Source organism: Carassius auratus, chromosome 17, assembly GCF_003368295.1.
Source record: "Carassius auratus strain Wakin chromosome 17, ASM336829v1, whole genome shotgun sequence".
Taxonomy (NCBI): Eukaryota; Metazoa; Chordata; class Actinopteri; order Cypriniformes; family Cyprinidae; genus Carassius; species Carassius auratus.
This window is the reverse complement of record NC_039259.1, coordinates 9,931,007-9,955,555: the sequence shown is the minus strand read 5'-3', so window position 1 is coordinate 9,955,555 and position 24,549 is coordinate 9,931,007. Positions and strand designations below refer to the sequence as shown.

The following is a 24,549-nucleotide window of genomic DNA, read 5'->3' as shown; positions in this document are numbered from 1 at the left end:
TTATTTAATGTTTTTAATGTGTATTACCCTCTATAAGCACCAAAGCATATCACATAGAAATATGGTGCATGAGTCAGTTAACATGTTTACAGTCTTGCACTAAAAATATATTTTGATGTAAACTGTAATTAATATGCATTTGAGTCAGGTCAGACATCCCTACTGTGATAATGTCAGGCAGACAGACAGGAGATGAAGTCACATCAAGTAGAGATGGTCACAGAGTCACAGCCGCTTCCGGAGTTAAGTGTTTCAGAAAGATCTGACAGAGGCTGTTTTTTTTCTCTAGCACCTGAAAAACACAAAAGTACTATACATTGTTTTCTTATTATGCTACTAAAAGTACTAGTCATTATGTGAGAGAACCATACCCAGGATCCCCTCCTGCTCCAGTTCCTCTTCTATCGCCAACAGACGATTGTATTTGTCCATTCCCTCTCCTCCTCTCAACCCACCCAGTTTGAGAAAGGACACGCCTGACCCTACAGCCTTTAAAACACATACGGTGAGGTCCACAAGAAATAAACTGCCACTCAAAATAGAATTAAACCTGAAAGGTGTTTGGATTTTAAAAAATGTCAAACAAATTAAAAGAAGAAATATTTAAGATTCTCCATTATAGGTCACTTAACGTGACTTATGACGTGTTATTTTTTTTTTTTTGCACCTTTTCAAATTTTCCTATTAATAATATAATTTGTAAAGAAAAAGTTTCTACAAAAATAGAAAAATTATTGCTCAGTTCTTTGGACTCAATCATATATTTGGATTGTGTTCAGCAACCCATATAATTCACAGTATGATAAAATGTAATTTCATGGGCTGCATCAGTTGTTTGATATTTTCACTGGCACATATTCAACTAAATAATCTGATTTCACTATTTATTTTTGTATTTCTATTAAAAGACTTGATCGGAGACTACATGCCACTGATAAAATAACCCCCCCCCCCCCCTCCCCCCCCAAAAAAAGAAGAAAAAGAATGAATTGTGGTCAACTCACCAGGTCAACAATTGATGCATCACCACTGCCTGCAGCCAGCATTGTCTCTGCATCTCAGTTTACAAAGGGAAGAGTTACATTCTTGCATACATACATTATACATACATACATTATATTTAGACTTGGAAGTTATGCTTCTGCAAATTACTGTCAAAAAGACTATGCCAGAACACACATTGAGCTCCTAGATTTGAGTAAAGTACTCTTTCATCCTGTTTGCTCATGTTAGGAGCCTACCTTTCTGCTCTGCTATGCTTCGTATAAGGTCAGAGATGGTCATATCACTGTGGTGCCTAATAATGACTCTGGTGACTCCAGGTGGGAGGGGTTTCACTTCACTCCAGCGAGGACAGAAATTGGAAGCAGCATCTGCAATCAGGCAGCATGACTGACCAATCACTGAAGCCAGTCTGTCCCACTGATCTACATCCTAAACTCAGAGACACGCTGTCAGTTCAACCAGATGAGCTGCATGACACTTTATAACAATAAATAGGGATTAAATACATGCTTTAATTTCACCTCTTTCCTGAAAGGATCAATGAGGAATGTGATGGCAGGATATTTATTAATCAGACCCTCGTACATGTCCACCAATTCATCATGGGATTTGTGACAGCCAGACATCACCTCATATTTCCCCCTTGACTAGAAGACCGCAAGAGAAACATTTAAAATGGTCACAGTAGATTATTTAAACTTTAATTTTAAACATTTGCAGTACTTGTTTTGGGTGAATGTGAGAATAATAATGTCCCTGTTTTGTCTTCCCATCACTCACATAGTCCATCAGGCTGTGTGCTGCACAGTTTATAGCCAAGCGCAGGTCTGAACCCAGAGGCAATGCCAGGTTAGCACATGCCTCTGTGATCAAATCAAGAGCCTGTTCGGGACGTTCAAACCCCACCTGTAATGCCCCATCTTCTGTTAAGCATATAGGCTGAGAAGCAGAAAGAACAGGTGAGTGATAGTGGAATATCATATATTATACACTAATATACTGGCAACATATGGCAAAACGTAAATGGTTCTGAAAAGATTTACACCGTATACTAGCTTGCTACCATTACCTACATTTTTATTTTAATATTAATTGTTTATGTATTTCTTTACCATTCAAAAAATTGGAGCTTGTACGATTGGGGGCTATTTTTTAAAATAGCTTCTTTTTTTGAAAGTAGTCTCTTATGCTTATTTAAAAATACAGTAAAAACGCAATATTACTATAATTTGAAATTACTGTTTTTAATTTATTTAAATATGCAATTTATTCCTGTGATGGAAGAGCAGAATTTTTAGCAATCTTTAGCCATTATTCCAGTCTTCAGTGTCAAATGATATTTTAGAGAGTCTAATAAGCTGATTTGGTGCTAAAGAAACGTGCACCATTGTGGCGAATGTTATAATTTGTTATATATGCTGTTTCCTTTTATAATTTTCAGTCATTGATTTACACACATTTATCATTATTCACTAATGTACTTTGTGAAAAACATAAACCATGTATAGGCACTAAAGCATATTTCACAGGATTGTGATGGATGAGACAGTTTACATGTTTAGAGCCTTAAACTCAAAATATATATTTTGATGTGAATTATAATTACTATCAATTTTAATGTAATGAAAATAGGTCAGAGCTATACCTGTATTGAGGCCTGTTTATTTTATTTAGAAGTGAATTCTTTCGAAAAGATTATTTCTTATTAATTTTAATTGTAATTAATATGAACAATGTTCGGAACAGTTTAATATTTTTGTGAAAACTGATACATTATCTTCAGGATTATTTGATGTATAGAGAGTTCAAAAGAACAGTATTCATTTGAAATATAAATATTTTTTAACATAATTTTGATATTTTGATTAATGCATCTGTACTGAAAAAATATGCAAACTTTTATTTTAATATAAAGTATTCAAATTTTACAAACAGCAGATTCCTGAATGGAAATGTAGCTTTTACTCTTTTAAATATAGGCAAAATTAATTTGCATGTCACTGTGTAACAGCAGAAACCATACATATACTTTTTTTTAATGTCAGACATTTAAAAAAACCAAAGAGGGGCAGTAAACATGGCCATAACCCCTATCTCTGAAAAGTTCAGGATGTCCTCTTCTACAGGGTATATCCAATGTATTTATGGTTTTAGAGAAGTTGATGAAAAGCAAATGACATCAATTGCTGGATCCCAAGAGGTTATACCAGACAATTGTATGTTTGTGTCTTCACTGGGAGATGATATCCTATTGATAAGGCAGAATTCAGTTCCACCTGTAAATCAAACTCATCTAAACAAGCTCAGATGAAAACCAGAGTAGGTTAGAACTAAACCAAATTGGGCACCCCTACCCTATGTTATAAAGGTCTTTACCGATGCTATAACATTAGTGCTCTGAGGTGCCCACAATGCACAGTGCACCAGTAATAGCCTCCCATCTAAACATAAATATATATTTATTGTGTGACATGCTGTTAAGTGGTTCAATCGCCATTCATAAGCCCTGCACGGGATTGAGGCCTGTTTATTTCATTCAGATGGTGATGTGCGGATAATTACCCCATCAAAGCATCACAAAAATCCACATGTAATTTGTGTGCTGCTTTATGCTTTTGTGTGAGCTGGAGCATAGAACGTTATGTCTCTTTGTCAAAGAGTCAAACCCTAGGAGAGCATCCTTACCCCAGCTTTATACGCAGATCCATTCAAAACTCTCTTCATTTCACACTGCAGCTCAAAGCCCATGCCAATGACCTGCAAGGCCAACACACACACACACACACACACACACACACACACACTAAAGATAAGCGGCATGGACACTGGAGTGAGAGCAGTCAGCAAAGCATTAACACTTCTGTGCTGAACACAGCCTACTTTACTAAAAGAGTGTTTGTTTGTGTTTAAGTGTGTTTATACTTCTCTGACTCTTTGTGATGAGCTGGGCATGAGGATGACCTCCTCCAGCAGGTTGAGTTTACCCACAGAGTTCTTTCCACAGCTCAGAATTGTAATCATGGGCACAGGCAGGTGCATCTCACTCTGAGCCTAAAGCGGTTCACAGCAAATGAGATAGAGGATACAATATTTTTTCATCGGTATAGTGTTCAGAGCATAAGTCCTCTCCTGTAATGCAGTTCTTCAAGTATGTAAGTTAATTTGATGATTAGCAGGCATGATGTATATCTGTGTATTTACATACACTTTAAAAGTTTGTTTCTTCATTGGAACAGATCTTTGAGAAGTTTAGCATTGCATCACGTGTTCACTTATGGATCCTCTGCAGTCAATGGGTGCCATCAGAATGAGATAAAAAACATCCCAGTAATCCACATGTAGTTCACTCTTTTAGTACAAAGATGTGTGTTCATTAATTTATGGACTGGAGACTTCTGGATTATTGTGATGTTTTTATCAGCTGTTTGGACTCTCATTCTGATGGCACCCATTCACTGTAGAGGATACGTTGGTGAGCAAATAATGTAATGATAAATTTTTTCAAATCCCTTCCAATGAAAAAACAAAATAACCTTCATCTTGGATGGTTAATTTTCTTTAATAACTTTTTTAACAAGGGCACATTCAATTTATCAAAAGTGACAGTAGACATTTAGACATTTAGAATGTTACAACAAAATATATTTCAAATAAGTATTGTTCATTTGAATTTTTCTGTAAATCAAAGAATCCTGGAAAAACTGCAGAACTAATGAATGCATGTTTAAGCAGCACAAATTTCAACATTGATGATGATAATAACAATAAACGTTTCATAAGCACTAAATAAGCATATCAGAATGAAACTGAACAATCAAGACTAGAATAATTTGGCTTTGCTGTCACATGAACAAATTACATTTTAAAATAGAAAACAGTTATTTTAAATTGTAATAATATGTCACAACAGTACTGGTTTTACTCTATATTTGATTAAATATAGGTGCATCTCAACAAATTAGAATATGGGTGACGTGCTAATCAACTCAAAACACCTGCAAAGGTTTCCTGAGCCTTCAAAATGGGCTCTCAGTTTAGTTCACTAGGCTACACAATCATGGGGAAGACTGCTGATCTGACAGTTGTCCAGAAGACAATCATTGACACCCTTCAAAAGGAGAGTAAGTCACAAACATTCATTGCCAAAGAAGCTGGCTGTTCACAGAAGATCATAGCCCAAGCTGCTTGAAGTCCTTTGTGAAGTTTCCACAGTCTGTGATGATTTGGGTTGCCATGTCATCTGCTGGTGTTGGTCCATTGTGTTTTTTGAAAACCAAAGTCACTGCACCCTTTTACCAAGAAATTTTGGAGCACTTCATGCTTCCTTCTGCTGACCAGCTTTTTGAAGATGCTGATTTAATTTTCCAGCAGGATTTGGCTGGATTTCCAATGCTGGCAAAAGCACCAAAAGTTGGTTAAATGACCATGGTGTTGGTGTGCCTGACTGGCCAGCAAACTCACCAGAATAGAGAATCTATGGGCTATTGTCAAGAGGAAAATGAGAAACAAGAGACCAAAAAATGCAGATGAGCTGAAGGCCACTGTCAAAGAAACCGGGGCTTCCATACCACCTCAGCAGTGCCACAAACTGATCGCCTCCATGCCACGCTGAATTGAGGCAGTAATTAAAGTAAAAAGAGCCCCTACCAAGTATTTAGTACATGTACAGTAAATGAACATACTTTCCAGAAGGCCAACAATTCACTAAAAATGTTTTTTTTTTTAATTGGTCTTATGAAGTATTCTAATTTGTTGAGATTTGTTGAGTTAAATGTGAACCAAAATCATCAAAATGAAAAAAATCAAAGACTTAAACTACTTTAGTCTGTGTGCATTGAATTTATTTAATACACAAGTTTCACAATTTGAGTTGAATTACTGAAATAAATGAATTTTCCATGACATTCTAATTTATTAAGATGCACCTGTAAATGCAGCCTTTGTGAGCATAAAAGTGAGCATAAAATCTTACCATACACTAATTTATGAACAGTAGTGTACCTGCGGGACTCTGACTGATGTGATATGTCGATATAAGGGTTCTCCTAAAAGTATGGCAGCAGTTTTTGCCACAGCCAAAGAAACCACACCCACCGCCGTAGCCCCTGGCAGCTGTGGCAAAGGGGTTTCTGCAGGAGGGAGGAGCTTCTCTGTGCTGTTTCCTTTTTTACCTGAATGCAAAAACAGTGATGGTAGAAAGAAGTGCAGGGCATGGAGAGGTCATTGAAGGATCTGCAGTTTAAAGTGTACTGTATTATCTTATATCACCTGAATCTTAAAGGAAAGCTAAAGAATCAAAGTTTTTCGTTCCTGATTATTTCTCTAGCAAAAATGTCCAATAATGGTGGGGTTACAGAGATTAAGTGAGAAGTATTTATCTGAGCGTGCAATGTCGACATTGCAGGCCACCACAAGAGAAGACCCACTCCATGTAATATAAAACAGCTTTTTCTAGGCCACTGATATGACTGAAGGTCATCATTTGAAACTGATTTTTCCAAAGTACTATTCAATTCTGTAGGGGTAAAAGGTTTTTAAAAGTAGAAAAGGTTACCTAGGGCACCTTTAAATCTGTACACCTTTGATTTCTCTAAGATTTCAAGAAAGGCTGCATTCAATGAAAAGGTGAAAACAGAGTCACCGTCACAAAGAATCATACACATGTGTTTCAGTACAAGCTGCTAATGTATCTGAGAGCAGCTCCCAGTAGGCTTTCTATGAAACAGAGAAGCATGGAGTCCTTCAGACTGCTTTTACAACAGCTCTCAGATCAGTGAGATGACAGGAGATTGGCTGGAATCCTGTTTTTGAATCCCACAGGTTTTTTTTTTTTTACTTGCTGCACTAAGATGGGTTTTTGTCCTCCTGTGGCATCCTCACTTAACCGGACGCTGATCCCTCTACTATTCTGATGTATTTGTTGTGTGACCTCAAATAATATGTAACATCAGATGATGTAGCAGCTAAATACCCTTTAAAAAAAATTGAAATTTTAAGCTCCTTTACCTTTATCACTTCCTTTCTTGTCTTTGGTAGGTGCAGGTATGGGAGTGGCCTGGGGCGGAGCTTCAGATACTGATTCAATCCTCAGCTCATCCTCCTTATCTATGTTAAGACTGTCCTTGTGCTCCAGGTAACATGCCATGAAGAAATCACTTCAGGGAAAAGACACAACCTCAGTCATGCCTGTGTGTTTCAAAGCATGGTTATCATAGCAACCTTCATGTTCTTTGAGTGAGGCTTGTGTTTTTTGTGATCACCTGAGTAGTTTGTCTACACTGGTTTGATCAGTGGGGTTGAAGCCTTGCAGCATTGGACTGAGATGCTCTCTGATCCACTTTAGAGCCGCTGTGATAGACAGACGTTGCTGGTTGCTGTTAGTAAATTCCTCCCCTGACTCTGCCACACCATCCTCCTCCAGACCATCACTAGGGCCACTCATCATTGCACTGCACACCACCTGTGATTTACACAAAAAGCCATTAAAAATCTGCCATCATAATGAATTCTTCTGTATTGTATTTGGAAAATCTGATATATTTATTCAATTATTTTTGTAGGCTTGTTCAATTATTGTTCAGATTTAATTCAATTAAATCCGCTGACTAAACTATTTGAAATAAAATATGCACTTATTATTTTAATATTTTTATACTGTTATAGAATTCATTAATATTTTGAATTAGCTTTTTTATGTTATATAATTTTTATTCAGTTTTAGATAATTTAGTAATTTTAGTCATTTAACTTAAACCTTAAAATTTCAGGTAGTTACCAAGGCAAAATATATAATTTTCATTTTTAAACTTTTTTTATTGTTAGAAAAATAAAAAAGAAGTAAAATAATTTCCAGGGGCCAAATATTGCAATGGAATATAATAAAAACACATATTTGCACACACACACACTGCATGAAATTTAATCTTAAGCTTTTTAAAAAGTATATACAGTTGTTTCATCTAAAATGAATGAATCAAGAGGCTCATGGTCGGGAATATAAGCCATTTCAAAATTCAAGACTGAAAAGACCAAGGTCTGAATATAACAATCTGTACATGAACTGTTGGCCCTGGTGAGGCTGTGTGCTGGAGTTCAACACTTGATCTTTGTGTTTCAATGTCAAAATGTGTGGATATCACATTGAAAAAAAATGCATTTATTGCACCATAAGGAGAGCAGCAAATATTATCTGCAAAGATGAATGTGTTTATGTTGGACTAACAAGGATCTAATATCAGAAGGTTCCTCTGAAAAGTGTGACATTAGGTTCCATCACTGCCCATACACTAATATGAAATCTCAGCTCCCCCATCTCACGCCTACAGTCGGTCTGTTCCCTGTCCCAATGTATTACTGTCATAATCTCTAAATGTGCCAAACTAAAACAGCAGCACTCAACTGCAATATGGCCACCATCCCAGCAGGCATTATGCTTACTTAGCAAACATAAACAGAGTGATAGAGAGAAGGCAAAACAGATGGAGAATGAGAGTCAGAGAGTGATCTGATGCTCATGAATCACGTGCGTCACACTACAAACACACACACGATCCTACTCTAATTGTTCTGTGTTGTCTGTGTTTGAATGTGTATGTGTATGTGGACATCCTGTGACCTAAATTCACCATGTCACTACAAATTTCTCCTGCAAACTGTCCAGCATGGTGCAAATGGCACAAGGTGAAAGGTAACAGGGCGACCAGCTTCCAGTTGCTCATAACCATCAAAACAGAGACACTTAAATCTGATATTCACCTTGCTGCCTACAAAAATCAACGTTAATTTCATTATTTTAGGCCTACTTACAGTACACCTAAATGGGAAAAATTAATAGCTGTTCTGAAATGTAGGAAACGTGGATGATTTCAGAATATACCTTTTCCTCATTTCTGATGATGCAGTAGACTTGGGTCTGAATTGCTGTCAGTCCTCTTCCGTCAAACACCTCTCTTCCAATGATTTTGCTAATCACAGGAGTATCGGAGAGCCTGGAAAAATAGTTTGCCTGAAAAAGAGCAGGAGGAAGTTATTGATTTCAATTCATTACGTTTGTCTGTAATTATGGGGATCTGACCTAACGTATATCAATAGGCTACTGGCTTCATTCTGGTGAAATAACATGTAACGTTAACGTTAAACCGAGCAAGAAGCGATGGAAGAATTATTATTTATAATGTTACAGCAGGTGTAATTATAATTATAATATAAAGTGTTTATAGCTTTAATATATAAAAAGGGTATGTTTGTTACCAGATAACCATAGATATCATCCGGCTTCTGCCAAAACATCTCGTTCAGGACGTTTTCTATCTTCTGCGGGACCCCGTTGGACCTGTAATACTCTGCGGCTTTGTTCTTCAAGTCGTAAAACTCCTGGTCCTCTTTTGATACTTTGCTATGGCTCAAGAATGCTTTATATGACATGTTTGTTTGGTTTATGGTAGAGCTTCCACATTTGTTTACAGTCCTCCGCTGTCTTGTGAGCGTCCTCGCAGGCTTTGTTGATGATCTGCGGTTGCTCGGCAACTTCAGACGAAACACCGCGAGAATTGAGTCTGCGTTTCTCTTTCGCAGCGCATTTAATTGGAACAAGTTCAAACGAGGCTGACTCCAGCTCCTTATTCGCCAGCTCCTTATTCGCCGAACTATCCATTCCACCTTAAAAATGTCTAGTGGTTGTTAATCCTTCCCTGTCAGTGCTATTGGTTGTATTTTTTAAAGGGACAGTTGCTCAAAACTGGCTTGCTTCAGACAGCAGTTAACAATGAACGGTAAAAATATAAAGTTATGTAAAAATGTATTGTATGTTTCAATACATAATGCACGTGACTTGCGAATGCAAGTTCTTTTTTTTATTTAAACGCCATGCCTTACTCAATGTCTTTTTCAACATACCCTGTATGAATAAAACAAGATAATATTGTTTGCAGCTCTTATGTAATCTTTATTAAAATGTATCCATTACTGTAAAAGATTAAATAAACATACATTATTTAACTGTCACACAAAATCTTGTATTACTGCAATCTCTGATGTGCTGTTGAAGAAACGTGCCCTACTCAACTGTATTCTGACAAAGCATATTGGGCATGTCATTTTTTTATTTCAAAGGTTCTCAAAAAAAGGATTACCTACAGGGCAAGAGTAATTCACTCTCTAACGAAATCCTTTATTAGACCATCTTCTGATTTTTTATTATGGAAATATAACCCAGACAAAAAATGCCCTCCAAAGCATCTGTATTTGACGAAAAAGCATATTGGGCATGTCATAATTTTTTTTTTGAAAGGTTCTCAAACAAATGAGCATGTAGAGGGCAAGAGTAATTCACTCTCTAACGAAATCCTGCATTAGAACATTTTCTGATGTTTTATTATGGAAATATGACCCAGAGAAAATGCTCTCAATATCGAATTTATGGGCCGAAAAAGCATATTAGGCATGGCATCATTTTCTTGTTTCAAAGGTTCTCAAAAAAAGGAGCACGTAGAGGGCAAGAGTAATTCACTCTCTAACGAGATCCTGCATTAGAACATTTTCTGATGTTTTATTATAGAAATATGACCCAGAGAAAATGCCCTCAAAAGCAACTTTATAGGCCGAAAAAGCATATTTGGCATGTCATCATTTTTGTGTTTCAAAGGTTCTCAAAAAAGGAGCATGTAGAGGGCAAGAGTAATTCACTCTCTAACGAGATCCTGCATTAGAACATTTTCTGATGTTTTATTATGGAAATATGACCCAGAGAAAAGGCCCTCAAAAGCAACTTCATGGGCGAAAAAGCATATTTGGCATGTCATAATTTTTTTGTTTCAAAGGTTCTCAAAAAAAAGGAGCACGTAGAGGGCAAGAGTAATTCACTCTCTAATGAGATCCTGCATTAGAACAATTTCTGATGTTTTATTACGGAAATATGAAAGCATATTGGGCATGTCATAATTTTCTTGTTTCAAAGGTTCTCAAAAAAAGGAGCACGTAGAGGGCAAGAGTAATTCACTCTCTAATGAAATCCTGCATTAGACCATCTTCAGATGTTTTATTATGGAAATATAACCCAGAGAATATGACCTCCAAGGCATCTGTATATGCCAAAAAAACATAATTGGCATGTCATCATTTTTGTGTTTTAAAGGTTCTCAAAAAAGGGACCATGTAAAGGGAAAGAGTAATTCACTCTCTAATGAAATCCTACATTAGACGATTTTCTGATGTTTTATTACGAAAATATGACACAGAGAAAATGCTCTCAATAGCAACTTTATGGCCGAAAAAGCATATTGGGCATGACAACATTTTCTTGTTTCAAAGGTTCTCAAAAAAGGAGCATGTAGAGGGCAAGAGTAATTCACTCTCTAACGAGATCCTGCATTAGAACATTTTCTGATGTTTTATTATGGAAATATGACCCAGAGAATATGCTCTCAATAGAAACTTTATGAGACGAAAAAGCATATTTGGCATGTCATAATTTTCTTGTTTCAAAGGTTCTCAAAAAAAGGAGTACGTAGAGGGCAAGAGTAATTCTGTCTGTAACGAGATCCTGCATTAGAACATTTTCTGATGTTTTATTATGGAAATACGATCCAGAGAAAATGCCTTCCAAAGCAACAGTATATGCGACAAAGCATATTTGGCATGGCATAATTTTCTTGTTTCAAAGGTTCTCAAAAAACGGAGCATGTAAAGAGCAAGAGTAATTCATTCTCTAACAAAGTCCTGCATTAGAACATTTTCTGATGTTTTATTATGGAATTATAACCCAGAGAATATTACCTCCAAAGCAACTGTATATGCGAAAAAGCATATTAGGCATGGCATCATTTTCTGGTTTCAAAGGTTCTCAAAAAAAAGAGCATGTAGAGGGCAAGAGTAATTAACTCTCTAACAAAATCCTGCATAAGAACATTTTCTGATGTTTTATCATGGAAATATAACCCAGAGAATATGCCCTCCAAAGTATCTGCATATGTCAAAAAAGCATATTGGGCATGACAACATTTTCTTATTTCAAAGGTTCTCAAAAAAAGGAGCATGTAGAGGGCAAGAGTAATTCACTCTCTAACAAAATCCTGCATAAGAACATTTTCTGATGTTTTATCATGGAAATATAACCCAGAGAATATGCCCTCCAAAGCATCTGCATATGTCAAAAAAGCATATTGGGCATGACAACATTTTCTTATTTCAAAGGTTCTCAAAAAAAGGAGCATGTAGAGGGCAAGAGTAATTCACTTTCTAACGAGATCCTGCATTAGAACATTTTCTGATGTTTTATTACGGAATTATGACACAGAGAAAATGCTCTCAATAGCAACTTTATGACCAAAAAAGCATATTGGGCATGTCATAATTTTCTTGTTTCAAAGGTTCTCAAAAAAAGGAGCACATAGAGGGCAAGAGTAATTCACTCTCTAATGTAATCCTGCATTACACCATCTTCTGATATTTTATAATGGAAATATAACCCAGAGAAAATGCCCTCGAAAGCAAATGTATATGCCGAAAAAGCATATTTGGCATGTCATAATTTTTGTGTTTCAAAGGTTCTCAAAAAAAGGAGCACGTAGAGGGCAAGAGTAATTCACTCTCTAACAAAATCCTTCCCCTTAGAACATTTTCTAATGTTTTATTATGGGAATATGACCCAGAGAAAATGCTCTCAATAGCAACTTTATGGGCCGAAAAAGCATATTTGGCATGTTATAATTTTCTTGTTTCAAAGGTTCTCAAAAAAGGAGCACGTAGAGGGCAAAAGTAATTCACTCTCTAATGAAATCCTGCATTAGAACATTTTCTGATGTTTTATTATGGAATTATAACCCAGAGAATATTACCTCCAAAGCAACTGTATATGCGAAAAAGCATATTAGGCATGGCATCATTTTCTTGTTTCAAAGGTTCTCAAAAAAAGGAGCATGTAGAGGGCAAGAGTAATTCACTCTCTAACAAAATCCTGCATAAGAACATTTTCTGATGTTTTATCATGGAAATATAACCCAGAGAATATGCCCTCCAAAGCATCTGCATATGTCAAAAAAGCATATTGGGCATGACAACATTTTCTTATTTCAAAGGTTCTCAAAAAAAGGAGCATGTAGAGGGCAAGAGTAATTCACTTTCTAACGAGATCCTGCATTAGAACATTTTCTGATGTTTTATTACGGAATTATGACACAGAGAAAATGCTCTCAATAGCAACTTTATGACCAAAAAAGCATATTGGGCATGTCATAATTTTCTTGTTTCAAAGGTTCTCAAAAAAAGGAGCACGTAGAGGGCAAGAGTAATTCACTCTCTAATGTAATCCTGCATTACACCATGTTCTGATATTTTATAATGGAAATATAACCCAGAGAAAATGCCCTCGAAAGCAAATGTATATGCCGAAAAAGCATATGTGGCATGTCATAATTTTTGTGTTTCAAAGGTTCTCAAAAAAAGGAGCACGTAGAGGGCAAGAGTAATTCACTCTCTAACAAAATCCTTCCCCTTAGAACATTTTCTAATGTTTTATTATGGGAATATGACCCAGAGAAAATGCTCTCAATAGCAACTTTATGGGCCGAAAAAGCATATTTGGCATGTTTTAATTTTCTTGTTTCAAAGGTTCTCAAAAAAGGAGCACGTAGAGGGCAAAAGTAATTCACTCTCTAATGAAATCCTGCATTAGAACATTTTCTGATGTTTTATTATGGAATTATAACCCAGAGAATATTACCTCCAAAGCAACTGTATATGCAAAAAGCATATTAGGCATGGCATCATTTTCTTGTTTCAAATGTTCTCAAAAAAGGAGCATGTAGAGGCCAAGAGTAATTCACTTTCTAACGAGATCCTGCATTACAACATTTTCTGATGTTTTATTACGAAAATATGACACAGAGAAAATGCTCTCAATAGCAAAAAAGGAGCACGTAAAGGGCAAGAGTAATTCACTCTCTAATGTAATCCTGCATATTTAAGTTGTGATTCCCACTACACTATCATATACAAATGCTTTGGAGGGCATTTTCTCTTTCTTGGGTCATATTTCCATATTAAAACATCAAAAAAAGTTCAAATGCAGGATTTCATTAGAGAGTGAATTTCTCTTGCCCTCTACGTGCTCCTTTTTTTGAGAACTTTTGAAACAAGAAAATTATGACATGCCCAATATGCTTTTTCGCATATACAGTTGCTTTGGAGGTAATATTCTCTGGGTTATAATTCCATAATAAAACATCAGAAAAAGTTCTAATGCAGGATTTCGTTGGAGAGTGAATTACTTCTGCCCTCTACGTGCTCCTTTTTTTGAGAACCTTTGAAACAAGAAAATTATGACATGCCCAATATGCTTTTTTGGTCATAAAGTTGCTATTGAGAGCGTTTTCTCTGTGTCATAATTCCGTAATAAAACATCAGAAAATGTTCTAATGCAGGATCTCGTTAGAAAGTGAATTACTCTTGCCCTCTACATGCTCCTTTTTTTGAGAACCTTTGAAATAAGAAAATGTTGTCATGCCCAATATGCTTTTTTGACATATGCAGATGCTTTGGAGGGCATTTTCTCTGGGTTATATTTCCATAATAAAACATCCGAAAATGTTCTAATGCAGGATTTTGTTAGAGAGTGAATTACTCTTGCCCTCTACAAGCTCCTTTTTTTTAAAACCTTTGAAACAAGAAAATTATGCCATGCCTAATATGCTTTTTCGCATATACAGTTGCTTTGGAGGTAATAATCTCTGGGTTATAATTCCATAATAAAACATCAGAAAATTTTCTAATGCAGGATTTCGTTGGAGAGTGAATTACTCTTGCCCTCTACATTCTCCTTTTTTGAGAACCTTTGAAACAAGAAAATTATAACATGCCAAATATGCTTTTTCGTCCTATGAAGTTGCTATTGAGAGCATTTTCTATGGGTCATATTTCCGTAATAAAACATCAGAAAATGTTCTAAGGCAGGATTTTGTTATAGAGTGAATTACTCTTGCCCTCTAAATGCTCCTTTTTTTGGGAACCTTTGAAACAAGAAAATTATGACATGCAAAATATGCTTTTTCGGCCCATAAATTCGCTATTGAGAGCATTTTCTCTGGGTTATATTTCCGTAATAAAACATCAAAAAATGATCTAATGCAGGATTTTGTTAGAGAGTGAATTACTCTTGCTCTCTACATGCTCCGTTTTTTGAGAACCTTTGAAACAAGAAAATTATGACATGCCAAATATGCTTTTTTGGCTCATAAAGTTGCTATTGAGAGCATTTTCTCTGGGTCATATTTCCATAATAAAACATCAGAAAATGTTCTAATGCAGGATCCTGTTAGAGACAGAATTACTCTTGCCCTCTACGTACTCCTTTTTTTGAGAACCTTTGAAACAAGAAAATTATGACATGCCAAATATGCTTTTTCGGCTCATAAAGTTGCTATTGAGAGCATTTTCTCTGGGTTATATTTCCAAAATAAAACATCAGAAAATGTTCTAATGCAGGATCTCGTTAGAGAGTGAATTACTCTTGCCCTCTACATGCTCCTTCTCTTAAAAACCTTTGAAACAAGAAAATGTTGTCATGCCCAATATGCTTTTTCGGCATACAGATGCCTTTGATGTCATTTTCTCTGGGTTATATTTCCATGATAAAACATCAGAAAATGTTCTTATGCAGGATTTTGTTAGAGAGTGAATTACTCTTGCCCTCTACATGCTCCTTTTTTTGAGAACCTTTGAAACAAGAAAATGATGCCATGCCTAATATGCTTTTTCGCATATACAGTTGCTTTGGAGGTAATATTCTCTTGGTTATAATTCCATAATAAAACATCAGAAAAAGTTCTAATGCAGGATTTCGTTGGAGAGTGAATTACTCTTGCCCTCTACGTGCTCCTTTTTTTGAGAACCTTTGAAACAAGAAAATTATGACATGCCCAATATGCTTTTTTGGTCATAAAGTTGCTATTGAGAGCATTTTCTCTGTGTCATAATTCCGTAATAAAACATCAGAAAATGTTCTAATGCAGGATCTCGTTAGAAAGTGAATTACTCTTGCCCTCTACATGCTCCTTTTTTTGAGAACCTTTGAAATAAGAAAATGTTGTCATGCCCAATATGCTTTTTTGACATATGCAGATGCTTTGGAGGGCATATTCTCTGGGTTATATTTCCATGATAAAACATCAGAAAATGTTCTTATGCAGGATTTTGTTAGAGAGTGAATAACTCTTGCCCTCTACATGCTCCTTTTTTTGAGAACCTTTGAAACAAGAAAATGATGCCATTACTAATATGCTTTTTCGCATATACAGTTGCTTTGGAGGTAATATTCTCTGGGTTATAATTCCATAATAAAACATCAGAAAAAGTTCTAATGCAGGATTTCGTTGGAGAGTGAATTACTTCTGCCCTCTACGTGCTCCTTTTTTTGAGAACCTTTGAAACAAGAAAATTATGACATGCCCAATATGCTTTTTTGGTCATAAAGTTGCTATTGAGAGCGTTTTCTCTGTGTCATAATTCCGTAATAAAACATCAGAAAATGTTCTAATGCAGGATCTCGTTAGAAAGTGAATTACTCTTGCCCTCTACATGCTCCTTTTTTTGAGAACCTTTGAAATAAGAAAATGTTGTCATGCCCAATATGCTTTTTTGACATATGCAGATGCTTTGGAGGGCATTTTCTCTGGGTTATATTTCCATAATAAAACATCCGAAAATGTTCTAATGCAGGATTTTGTTAGAGAGTGAATTACTCTTGCCCTCTACAAGCTCCTTTTTTTTAAAACCTTTGAAACAAGAAAATTATGCCATGCCTAATATGCTTTTTCGCATATACAGTTGCTTTGGAGGTAATAATCTCTGGGTTATAATTCCATAATAAAACATCAGAAAATTTTCTAATGCAGGATTTCGTTGGAGAGTGAATTACTCTTGCCCTCTACATTCTCCTTTTTTGAGAACCTTTGAAACAAGAAAATTATAACATGCCAAATATGCTTTTTCGTCCTATGAAGTTGCTATTGAGAGCATTTTCTATGGGTCATATTTCCGTAATAAAACATCAGAAAATGTTCTAAGGCAGGATTTTGTTATAGAGTGAATTACTCTTGCCCTCTAAATGCTCCTTTTTTTGGGAACCTTTGAAACAAGAAAATTATGACATGCAAAATATGCTTTTTCGGCCCATAAATTCGCTATTGAGAGCATTTTCTCTGGGTTATATTTCCGTAATAAAACATCAAAAAATGATCTAATGCAGGATTTTGTTAGAGAGTGAATTACTCTCGCTCTCTACATGCTCCGTTTTTTGAGAACCTTTGAAACAAGAAAATTATGACATACCAAATATGCTTTTTTGGCTCATAAAGTTGCTATTGAGAGCATTTTCTCTGGGTCATATTTCCATAATAAAACATCAGAAAATGTTCTAATGCAGGATCCTGTTAGAGACAGAATTACTCTTGCCCTCTACGTACTCCTTTTTTTGAGAACCTTTGAAACAAGAAAATTATGACATGCCAAATATGCTTTTTCGGCTCATAAAGTTGCTATTGAGAGCATTTTCTCTGGGTTATATTTCCAAAATAAAACATCAGAAAATGTTCTAATGCAGGATCTCGTTAGAAAGTGAATTACTCTTGCCCTCTACATGCTCCTTCTTTTAAAAACCTTTGAAACAAGAAAATGTTGTCATGCCCAATATGCTTTTTCGGCATACAGATGCCTTTGATGTCATTTTCTCTGGGTTATATTTCCATAATAAAACATCAGAAAATGTTCTAATGCAGGATCTCGTTAGAGAGTGAATTACTCTTGCCCTCTACATGCTCCTTTTTTTGAGAACCTTTGAAACAAGAAAATGATGCCATGCCTAATATGCTTTTTCGCATATACAGTTGCTTTGGAGGTAATATTCTCTTGGTTATAATTCCATAATAAAACATCAAAAAAAGTTCTAATGCAGGATTTCGTTGGAGAGTGAATTACTCTTGCCCTCTACGTGCTCCTTTTTTTGAGAACCTTTGAAACAAGAAAATTATGACATGCCCAATATGCTTTTTTGGTCATAAAGTTGCTATTGAGAGCATTTTCTCTGTGTCATAATTCCGTAATAAAACATCAGAAAATGTTCTAATGCAGGATCTCGTTAGAAAGTGAATTACTCTTGCCCTCTACATGCTCCTTTTTTTGAGAACCTTTGAAATAAGAAAATGTTGTCATGCCCAATATGCTTTTTTGACATATGCAGATGCTTTGGAGGGCATATTCTCTGGGTTATATTTCCATGATAAAACATCAGAAAATGTTCTTATGCAGGATTTTGTTAGAGAGTGAATTACTCTTGCCCTCTACATGCTCCTTTTTTTGAGAACCTTTGAAACAAGAAAATGATGCCATGCCTAATATGCTTTTTCGCATATACAGTTGCTTTGGAGGTAATATTCTCTTGGTTATAATTCCATAATAAAACATCAGAAAAAGTTCTAATGCAGGATTTCGTTGGAGAGTGAATTACTCTTGCCCTCTACGTGCTCCTTTTTTTGAGAACCTTTGAAACAAGAAAATTATGACATGCCCAATATGCTTTTTTGGTCATAAAGTTGCTATTGAGAGCATTTTCTCTGTGTCATAATTCCGTAATAAAACATCAGAAAATGTTCTAATGCAGGATCTCGTTAGAAAGTGAATTACTCTTGCCCTCTACATGCTCCTTTTTTTGAGAACCTTTGAAATAAGAAAATGTTGTCATGCCCAATATGCTTTTTTGACATATGCAGATGCTTTGGAGGGCATATTCTCTGGGTTATATTTCCATGATAAAACATCAGAAAATGTTCTAATGCAGGATCTCGTTAGAGAGTGAATTACTCTTGCCCTCTACATGCTCCTTTTTTGAGAACCTTTGAAACAAGAAAATGTTGTCATGCCCAATATGCTTTTTCGGCCATAAAGTTGCTATTGAGAGCATTTTCTCTGTGTCATATTTTCGTAATAAAACATCAGAAAATCGTCTAATGTAGGATTTCATTAGAGAGTGAATTACTCTTTCCCTTTACATGGTCCCTTTTTTGAGAACCTTTAAAACACAAAAATGATGACATGCCAATTATGCTTTTTTGGCATATACAGATGCCTTGGAGGTCATATTCTCTGGGTTATATTTCCATAATAAAACATCTGAAGATGGTCTAATGCAGGATTTCATTAGAGAGTGAATTACTCTTGCCCTCTACGTGCTCCTTTTTTTGAGAACCTTTGAAACAAGAAAATTATGACATGCCCAATATGCTTTTTCGGCCATAAAGTTGCTATTGAGAGCATTTTCTCTGTGTCATATTTTCGTAATAAAACATCAGAAAATGTTCTAATGCAGGATCTCATTAGAGAGTGAATTACTCTTGCCCTCTACGTGCTCCTTTTCTTGAGAACCTTTGAAACAAGAAAATTATGACATGCCCAATATGCTTTCATATTTCCGTAATAAAACATCAGAAAATGTTCTAATGCAGGATCTCATTAGAGAGTGAATTACTCTTGCCCTCTACGTGCTCCTTTTTTTTGAGAACCTTTGAAACAAAAAAATTATGACATGCCAAATATGCTTTTTCGCCCATGAAGTTGCTTTTGAGGGCCTTTTCTCTGGGTCATATTTCCATAATAAAACATCAGAAAATGTTCTAATGCAGGATCTCGTTAGAGAGTGAATTACTCTTGCCCTCTACATGCTCCTTTTTTGAGAACCTTTGAAACACAAAAATGATGACATGCCAAATATGCTTTTTCGGCCTATAAAGTTGTTTTTGAGGGCATTTTCTCTGGGTCATATTTCTATAATAAAACATCAGAAAATGTTCTAATGCAGGATCTCGTTAGAGAGTGAATTACTCTTGCCCTCTACATGCTCCTTTTTTTGAGAACCTTTGAAACAAGAAAATGATGCCATGCCTAATATGCTTTTTCGGCCCATAAATTCGCTATTGAGAGCATTTTCTCTGGGTCATATTTCCATAATAAAACATCAGAAAATGTTCTAATGCAGGATTTCGTTAGAGAGTGAATTACTCTTGCCCTCTACATGCTCATTTGTTTGAGAACCTTTCAAAAAAAAAATTATGACATGCCCAATATGCTTTTTCGTCAAATACAGATGCTTTGGAGGGCATTTTTTGTCTGGGTTATATTTCCATAATAAAAAATCAGAAGATGGTCTAATAAAGGATTTCGTTAGAGAGTGAATTACTCTTGCCCTGTAGGTAATCCTTTTTTTGAGAACCTTTGAAATAAAAAAATGACATGCCCAATATGCTTTGTCGGAATACAGTTGAGTAGGGCACGTTTCTTCAACAGCACATCAGAAATTGCAGTAATACAAGATTTTGTGTGACAGTTAAATAATGTATGTTTATTTAATCTTTTACAGTAATGGATACATTTTAATAAAGATTACATAAGAGCTGCAAACAATATTATCTTGTTTTATTCATACAGGGTATGTTGAAAAAGACATTGAGTAAGGCATGGCGTTTAAATAAAAAAAAGAACTTGCATTCGCAAGTCACGTGCATTATGTATTGAAACATACAATACATTTTTACATAACTTTATATTTTTACCGTTCATTGTTAACTGCTGTCTGAAGCAAGCCAGTTTTGAGCAACTGTCCCTTTAAAAAATACAACCAATAGCACTGACAGGGAAGGATTAACAACCACTAGACATTTTTAAGGTGGAATGGATAGTTCGGCGAATAAGGAGCTGGCGAATAAAGAGCTGGAGTCAGCCTCGTCAAGTACAATATCTGTTTTAACGCTGTTGTGGCCTTCATAAATCTAACAGGACTCTTCATTCATCTTGACGTAAAACGCGGAATATTTCGGGACCTCTTGTTCCTTTGACAAGCCTTAAATAATTTAATAATAATTCTGATTACGTATTGTCAGATTTAGCCTATTTAAGAAGAAAAAAATAACTTTACACACACTCGCAAATGTACCGAAAATTGAGTAAAGAAATAGCACAATAACATTTACAATTAATAGTATAGACTGAAATAGTTTTAGCTATAAAAGCATGTGTAGTGAATTTACATATATATTTCATAAAAAAAACATGATCCAACATATTTTAACATGTTGATCAAAATATTTGGCTACCTTATGATTTGGTTCTCGGTTTCAGGTTGTTAGTTAAGAGCTTTATGGACCAGTGGATTTAATACTTTCTGACGTTAATCTTACACTCGCTGCCCATGTGATATCTGATAATGGCAATGCAAGGATTTTCAGTGTTCGAGAAAACCTCCTTTTTTTAAGTTAAAAATGTTGTCAGAAGTGCAGCTAGGCCTAGCTATACAACAGGTATGTTACGTCTCTGTAAAGTAGACGGAAGTTCACGAAACACCTGAATGGTTGTATCATACATGTTAAATAAATAAATAAAAATTAAACGAAGAATGCAATAGGCTAAATAATCCGAGAAATATCGCTGCGGTCATATCATTTTCGTTCTGAGTAAACAAAATTATATTCATCCACTTAATGAAGAAAATAAATTTGGTCAATCAGCCTAGTTTAAAAATAGAAAAAAACTAATAATAATAACTTAATTTTAATATGAATATTATTTGTCGATAATAATAATAGGCCTAATAATGTAGTCTGTTATTTAGGCTATTATTATTTGTAGAAATGCTATAAAGTGTGGATCTCCGCGGTTGCTGCTGCGTAACCCACCAAGACTGCTATAATAATGCATTAGGCCTAAATATAAAATTATTTAACATATCTAATCTATTGCATGATTCCACATTAATTATCATGCTAAGTGCCCAAGTGCAAGAGTTGTTGGCATTCAAGGGTATTATTTGTTTGCCTGTCTGGATAGAAAGAATAGGCCGGAAGGGCGCCAATGACCACTGTAATATTAACCGAGGCTTTCATTTTATATAAAAGTCAATATGTGTCAACAATCTGCCTTATAGTCTGTTAAAATTAGTATTAATTGCAAGTTAATGTGTTTGTTGATTTTCAATCCCTTAAATCAAAAAAAAAAACTGATGAAACTGAAGTTAAGGTATTTTTAAAATAGTTCAGATTATTTAAATGTTTTGGAACATTTTTGTAAATTACAGATTTTGTTCACAGTATAAGAGTAAGCCAAAATGGAAATAAACATTTGTTTTAGCTCATTTTCAAAGATTACTCTGTGATGTTCATGGAACTAAAGCGTTTAGCTAATTCTCTCTATAGTTGCGCAGTTTAGCAAACTCCAATAGCCTTTTAGTATTAAAAATAGGCCTACTATTTTATTTTTTAAATGTATAATTTAATTCTAATTTCATACACTTTTTTCCAAATTTATATATTTATAGTTTCTAACGTGACATTTAGCTGTGGGTGCTTGGGCTCTTTAAAATGATTTAAACATTTTCCGTGCATTGCTAATTACTCTAAATAGGCTAAGCGCATATAGAATGTTTGGAATATATTTGGAATGTTTTGATTTAAGAGTTCAAAGAGTGTTTTATTTAAAAATTAATTTCCCAGCACACACAGGCTATCAGATCTTTTTTGTCCCCGTTGTTTACTGTTTTAGTTAGCAGTTAATTTTTTTCTGTGCTCATTGCCGTATTAATAAACCGTGTTCTGCCATATACTTTCTCTATACCATTTTAAATATACAGTAATTCAATCCAGGGTGAGTCGAATAACTGATTAAACAAGAGTGGCAGTGGCAGCAGTGACAGTGGCATTTTTTTTAGCATATGATAGCTTAGCCTATATGTTACGAGCAAACGTGAGAATTAATTTACATTATTTGTAGCTATTTATTTAGTTATTCATTCATTCATTCATTCATTTGTTCATTTTACGTTAGGGAATTTTCTCCCAAGTTTATAAACTAGTATTCGTTTCCAAATACATTATTTTATGTTCTGCAAATTACCTTTTGTTGCTGTTAGCTTAGTAAGCCAGAGGAAACGACTAGTTTATGGTTTTGATTTTTTCCCTGTAGCCTAAATGCATTAGGCTCTAGTATTCTTATGTTTGGTTATTAAAAGAGATTGTGGGCGGAAAATAACTACATCTTAACATAATCTTACTGTTAAACTACACTTAGAGTAGGATATTATTTGCATTGAACAATCTGGAGTATAAACATTCCGTTTCTTCCTTTTCAAAACGCCTGTGTGACTGTATGGCACGCGCTTCTGCTCGCGACTAAATTTAGGTTCACGCGGAGGTCAGTCGCTCCAGGACAGGAAGTCATCGAGAGGGCACCAGCGTCACTGACGTCACGGACTAGAGCACGTTTCATTGGCTTTTTGCTGCGCTTGGTTGGGTCGTGCAGATGGGGCAGAGACACAAACATTATCTGACACAACGAAATATGCTTGCTTAAACATGAACCGAGCCACCATCGCATTTCCGCATGGAACAAAAGCAGTATGATTTTAGAAGAACAGGATATTGCATTTAGATTTTCAGCGTATCGCTAGGCTACAGAGGATTGCAAAGGGAAAAACAGTAAACATTCACACAGAAATCAGTTAGGATTCAGTCCAGTGACGTGGTTAAGTTGCGTTCTCTAATGCAGTGCACACGGGAATGCGTCTCACATCTGATGATGAACAAGGGGGGAAACAATTGCTCTGTATTACGTGACATAGGCCTAGGTAAACTTCACTCATCATTAAGTTTAACAAAAAAAATGATGTGGTCCTTGGAACATCGTGTTCAAATACATTTCTTGATCTAAAATCCATTTAATCAGATATCTGAGCATATAGCCTATGTATCCATTGGACTTTGCGGTCACCTCTCGAGTTCAAGTGAACATGCCTGTATGTTACTGTCGCCACCAGCCGGCCGCGTCTGCGCACTCTCAAATTCAATCTACACAGTCTTTCTGTTTACAAAATATGTATATTCTTTTCATATACAATCCCGTCTAAGAGAACAAACATAGGCTGTTGACTACGAGTCACAAATTTTTGGTTAATTACCAAACACTACAGAAAAAGAAAACATTTATTTAATTGACGTTGCAGTAATTTATTAGATTTACAGCGTACTATGAAGCGTTATGTTTTATATAGGCTAAAATTTCTAATTAACAATTTGACTATAAGGCAAAACATAAGACTATACATAGGCTATGTAAATCAATATTTATTCAACTACTTTTATTTTATTAAGAATGTTTATTGACTTACATTTCGGAGAGGATACATCCATAGACACTTCCTTTAGGACAACCCGAACGTACAGTAACCTGTGTGATAGACAAACCAACCCCATATTTCCAGCTCTACTTACTGCATAAGAGTGTCATTAAAAGCACAAAGAGGCATTAGTAACCAACTGAAGAGAGTCGTTATACCCTGCTTAACTGTGTCTAAAACACCCTGTTTAAACAGACCTGTGCCTGTCTTGGGGCGACCGTTGGGCCCTGTGAAGGAGTCCAGGTTTTCAAGAGTGTTAAGGCTGGATACATCCACATTGTCAAGACATGTGACTGCCAGTATGACAGACACTCCCAGATAGATTTGTTGTCTGTTTT

At 35.5% G+C, this 24,549-nt stretch overlaps 1 protein-coding gene across 5 annotated transcripts; it reads right to left on the bottom strand.

The window, feature by feature from the left end:
* Positions 1-2: 2 nt before the first annotated feature.
* eno4 (enolase 4) lies at positions 3-24,549 on the bottom strand. Of its 5 annotated transcripts, none has more exons than XM_026285722.1 (15): positions 24,409-24,549; positions 24,203-24,261; positions 9,256-9,531; positions 8,882-9,010; positions 7,266-7,465; positions 7,012-7,160; positions 6,007-6,176; positions 3,928-4,056; positions 3,691-3,762; positions 1,786-1,944; positions 1,527-1,652; positions 1,242-1,434; positions 1,005-1,057; positions 372-489; positions 3-292 (listed from the first exon to the last, which is right to left on the bottom strand). In XM_026285722.1, the coding sequence occupies exons 2-15, from the start codon at positions 24,218-24,220 to the stop codon at positions 204-206; spliced, it is 1,881 nt and encodes a 626-aa protein (XP_026141507.1). In that variant the 5' UTR covers positions 24,221-24,261; positions 24,409-24,549; the 3' UTR covers positions 3-203. The 5 variants fall into 5 exon arrangements, with proteins under 5 accessions (XP_026141507.1, XP_026141508.1, XP_026141504.1 ...); XM_026285723.1 differs by having other exon boundaries at positions 4-292; positions 1,005-1,051; positions 24,409-24,541; XM_026285719.1 differs by having other exon boundaries at positions 120-292; positions 3,691-3,771; positions 24,409-24,545.

Bases quoted from the DNA above. Each gene is read 5' to 3' on its own strand.
- eno4 (XM_026285719.1), bottom strand. The intron at 7,466-8,881 runs GTATATTCTGAA...TGTAAATCACAG, and splicing joins TCATCAGAAATGAGGAAAAG to GTGGTGTGCAGTGCAATGAT. The intron at 7,161-7,265 runs GTGATCACAAAA...TTTTCCCTGAAG, and splicing joins AGTGTAGACAAACTACTCAG to TGATTTCTTCATGGCATGTT.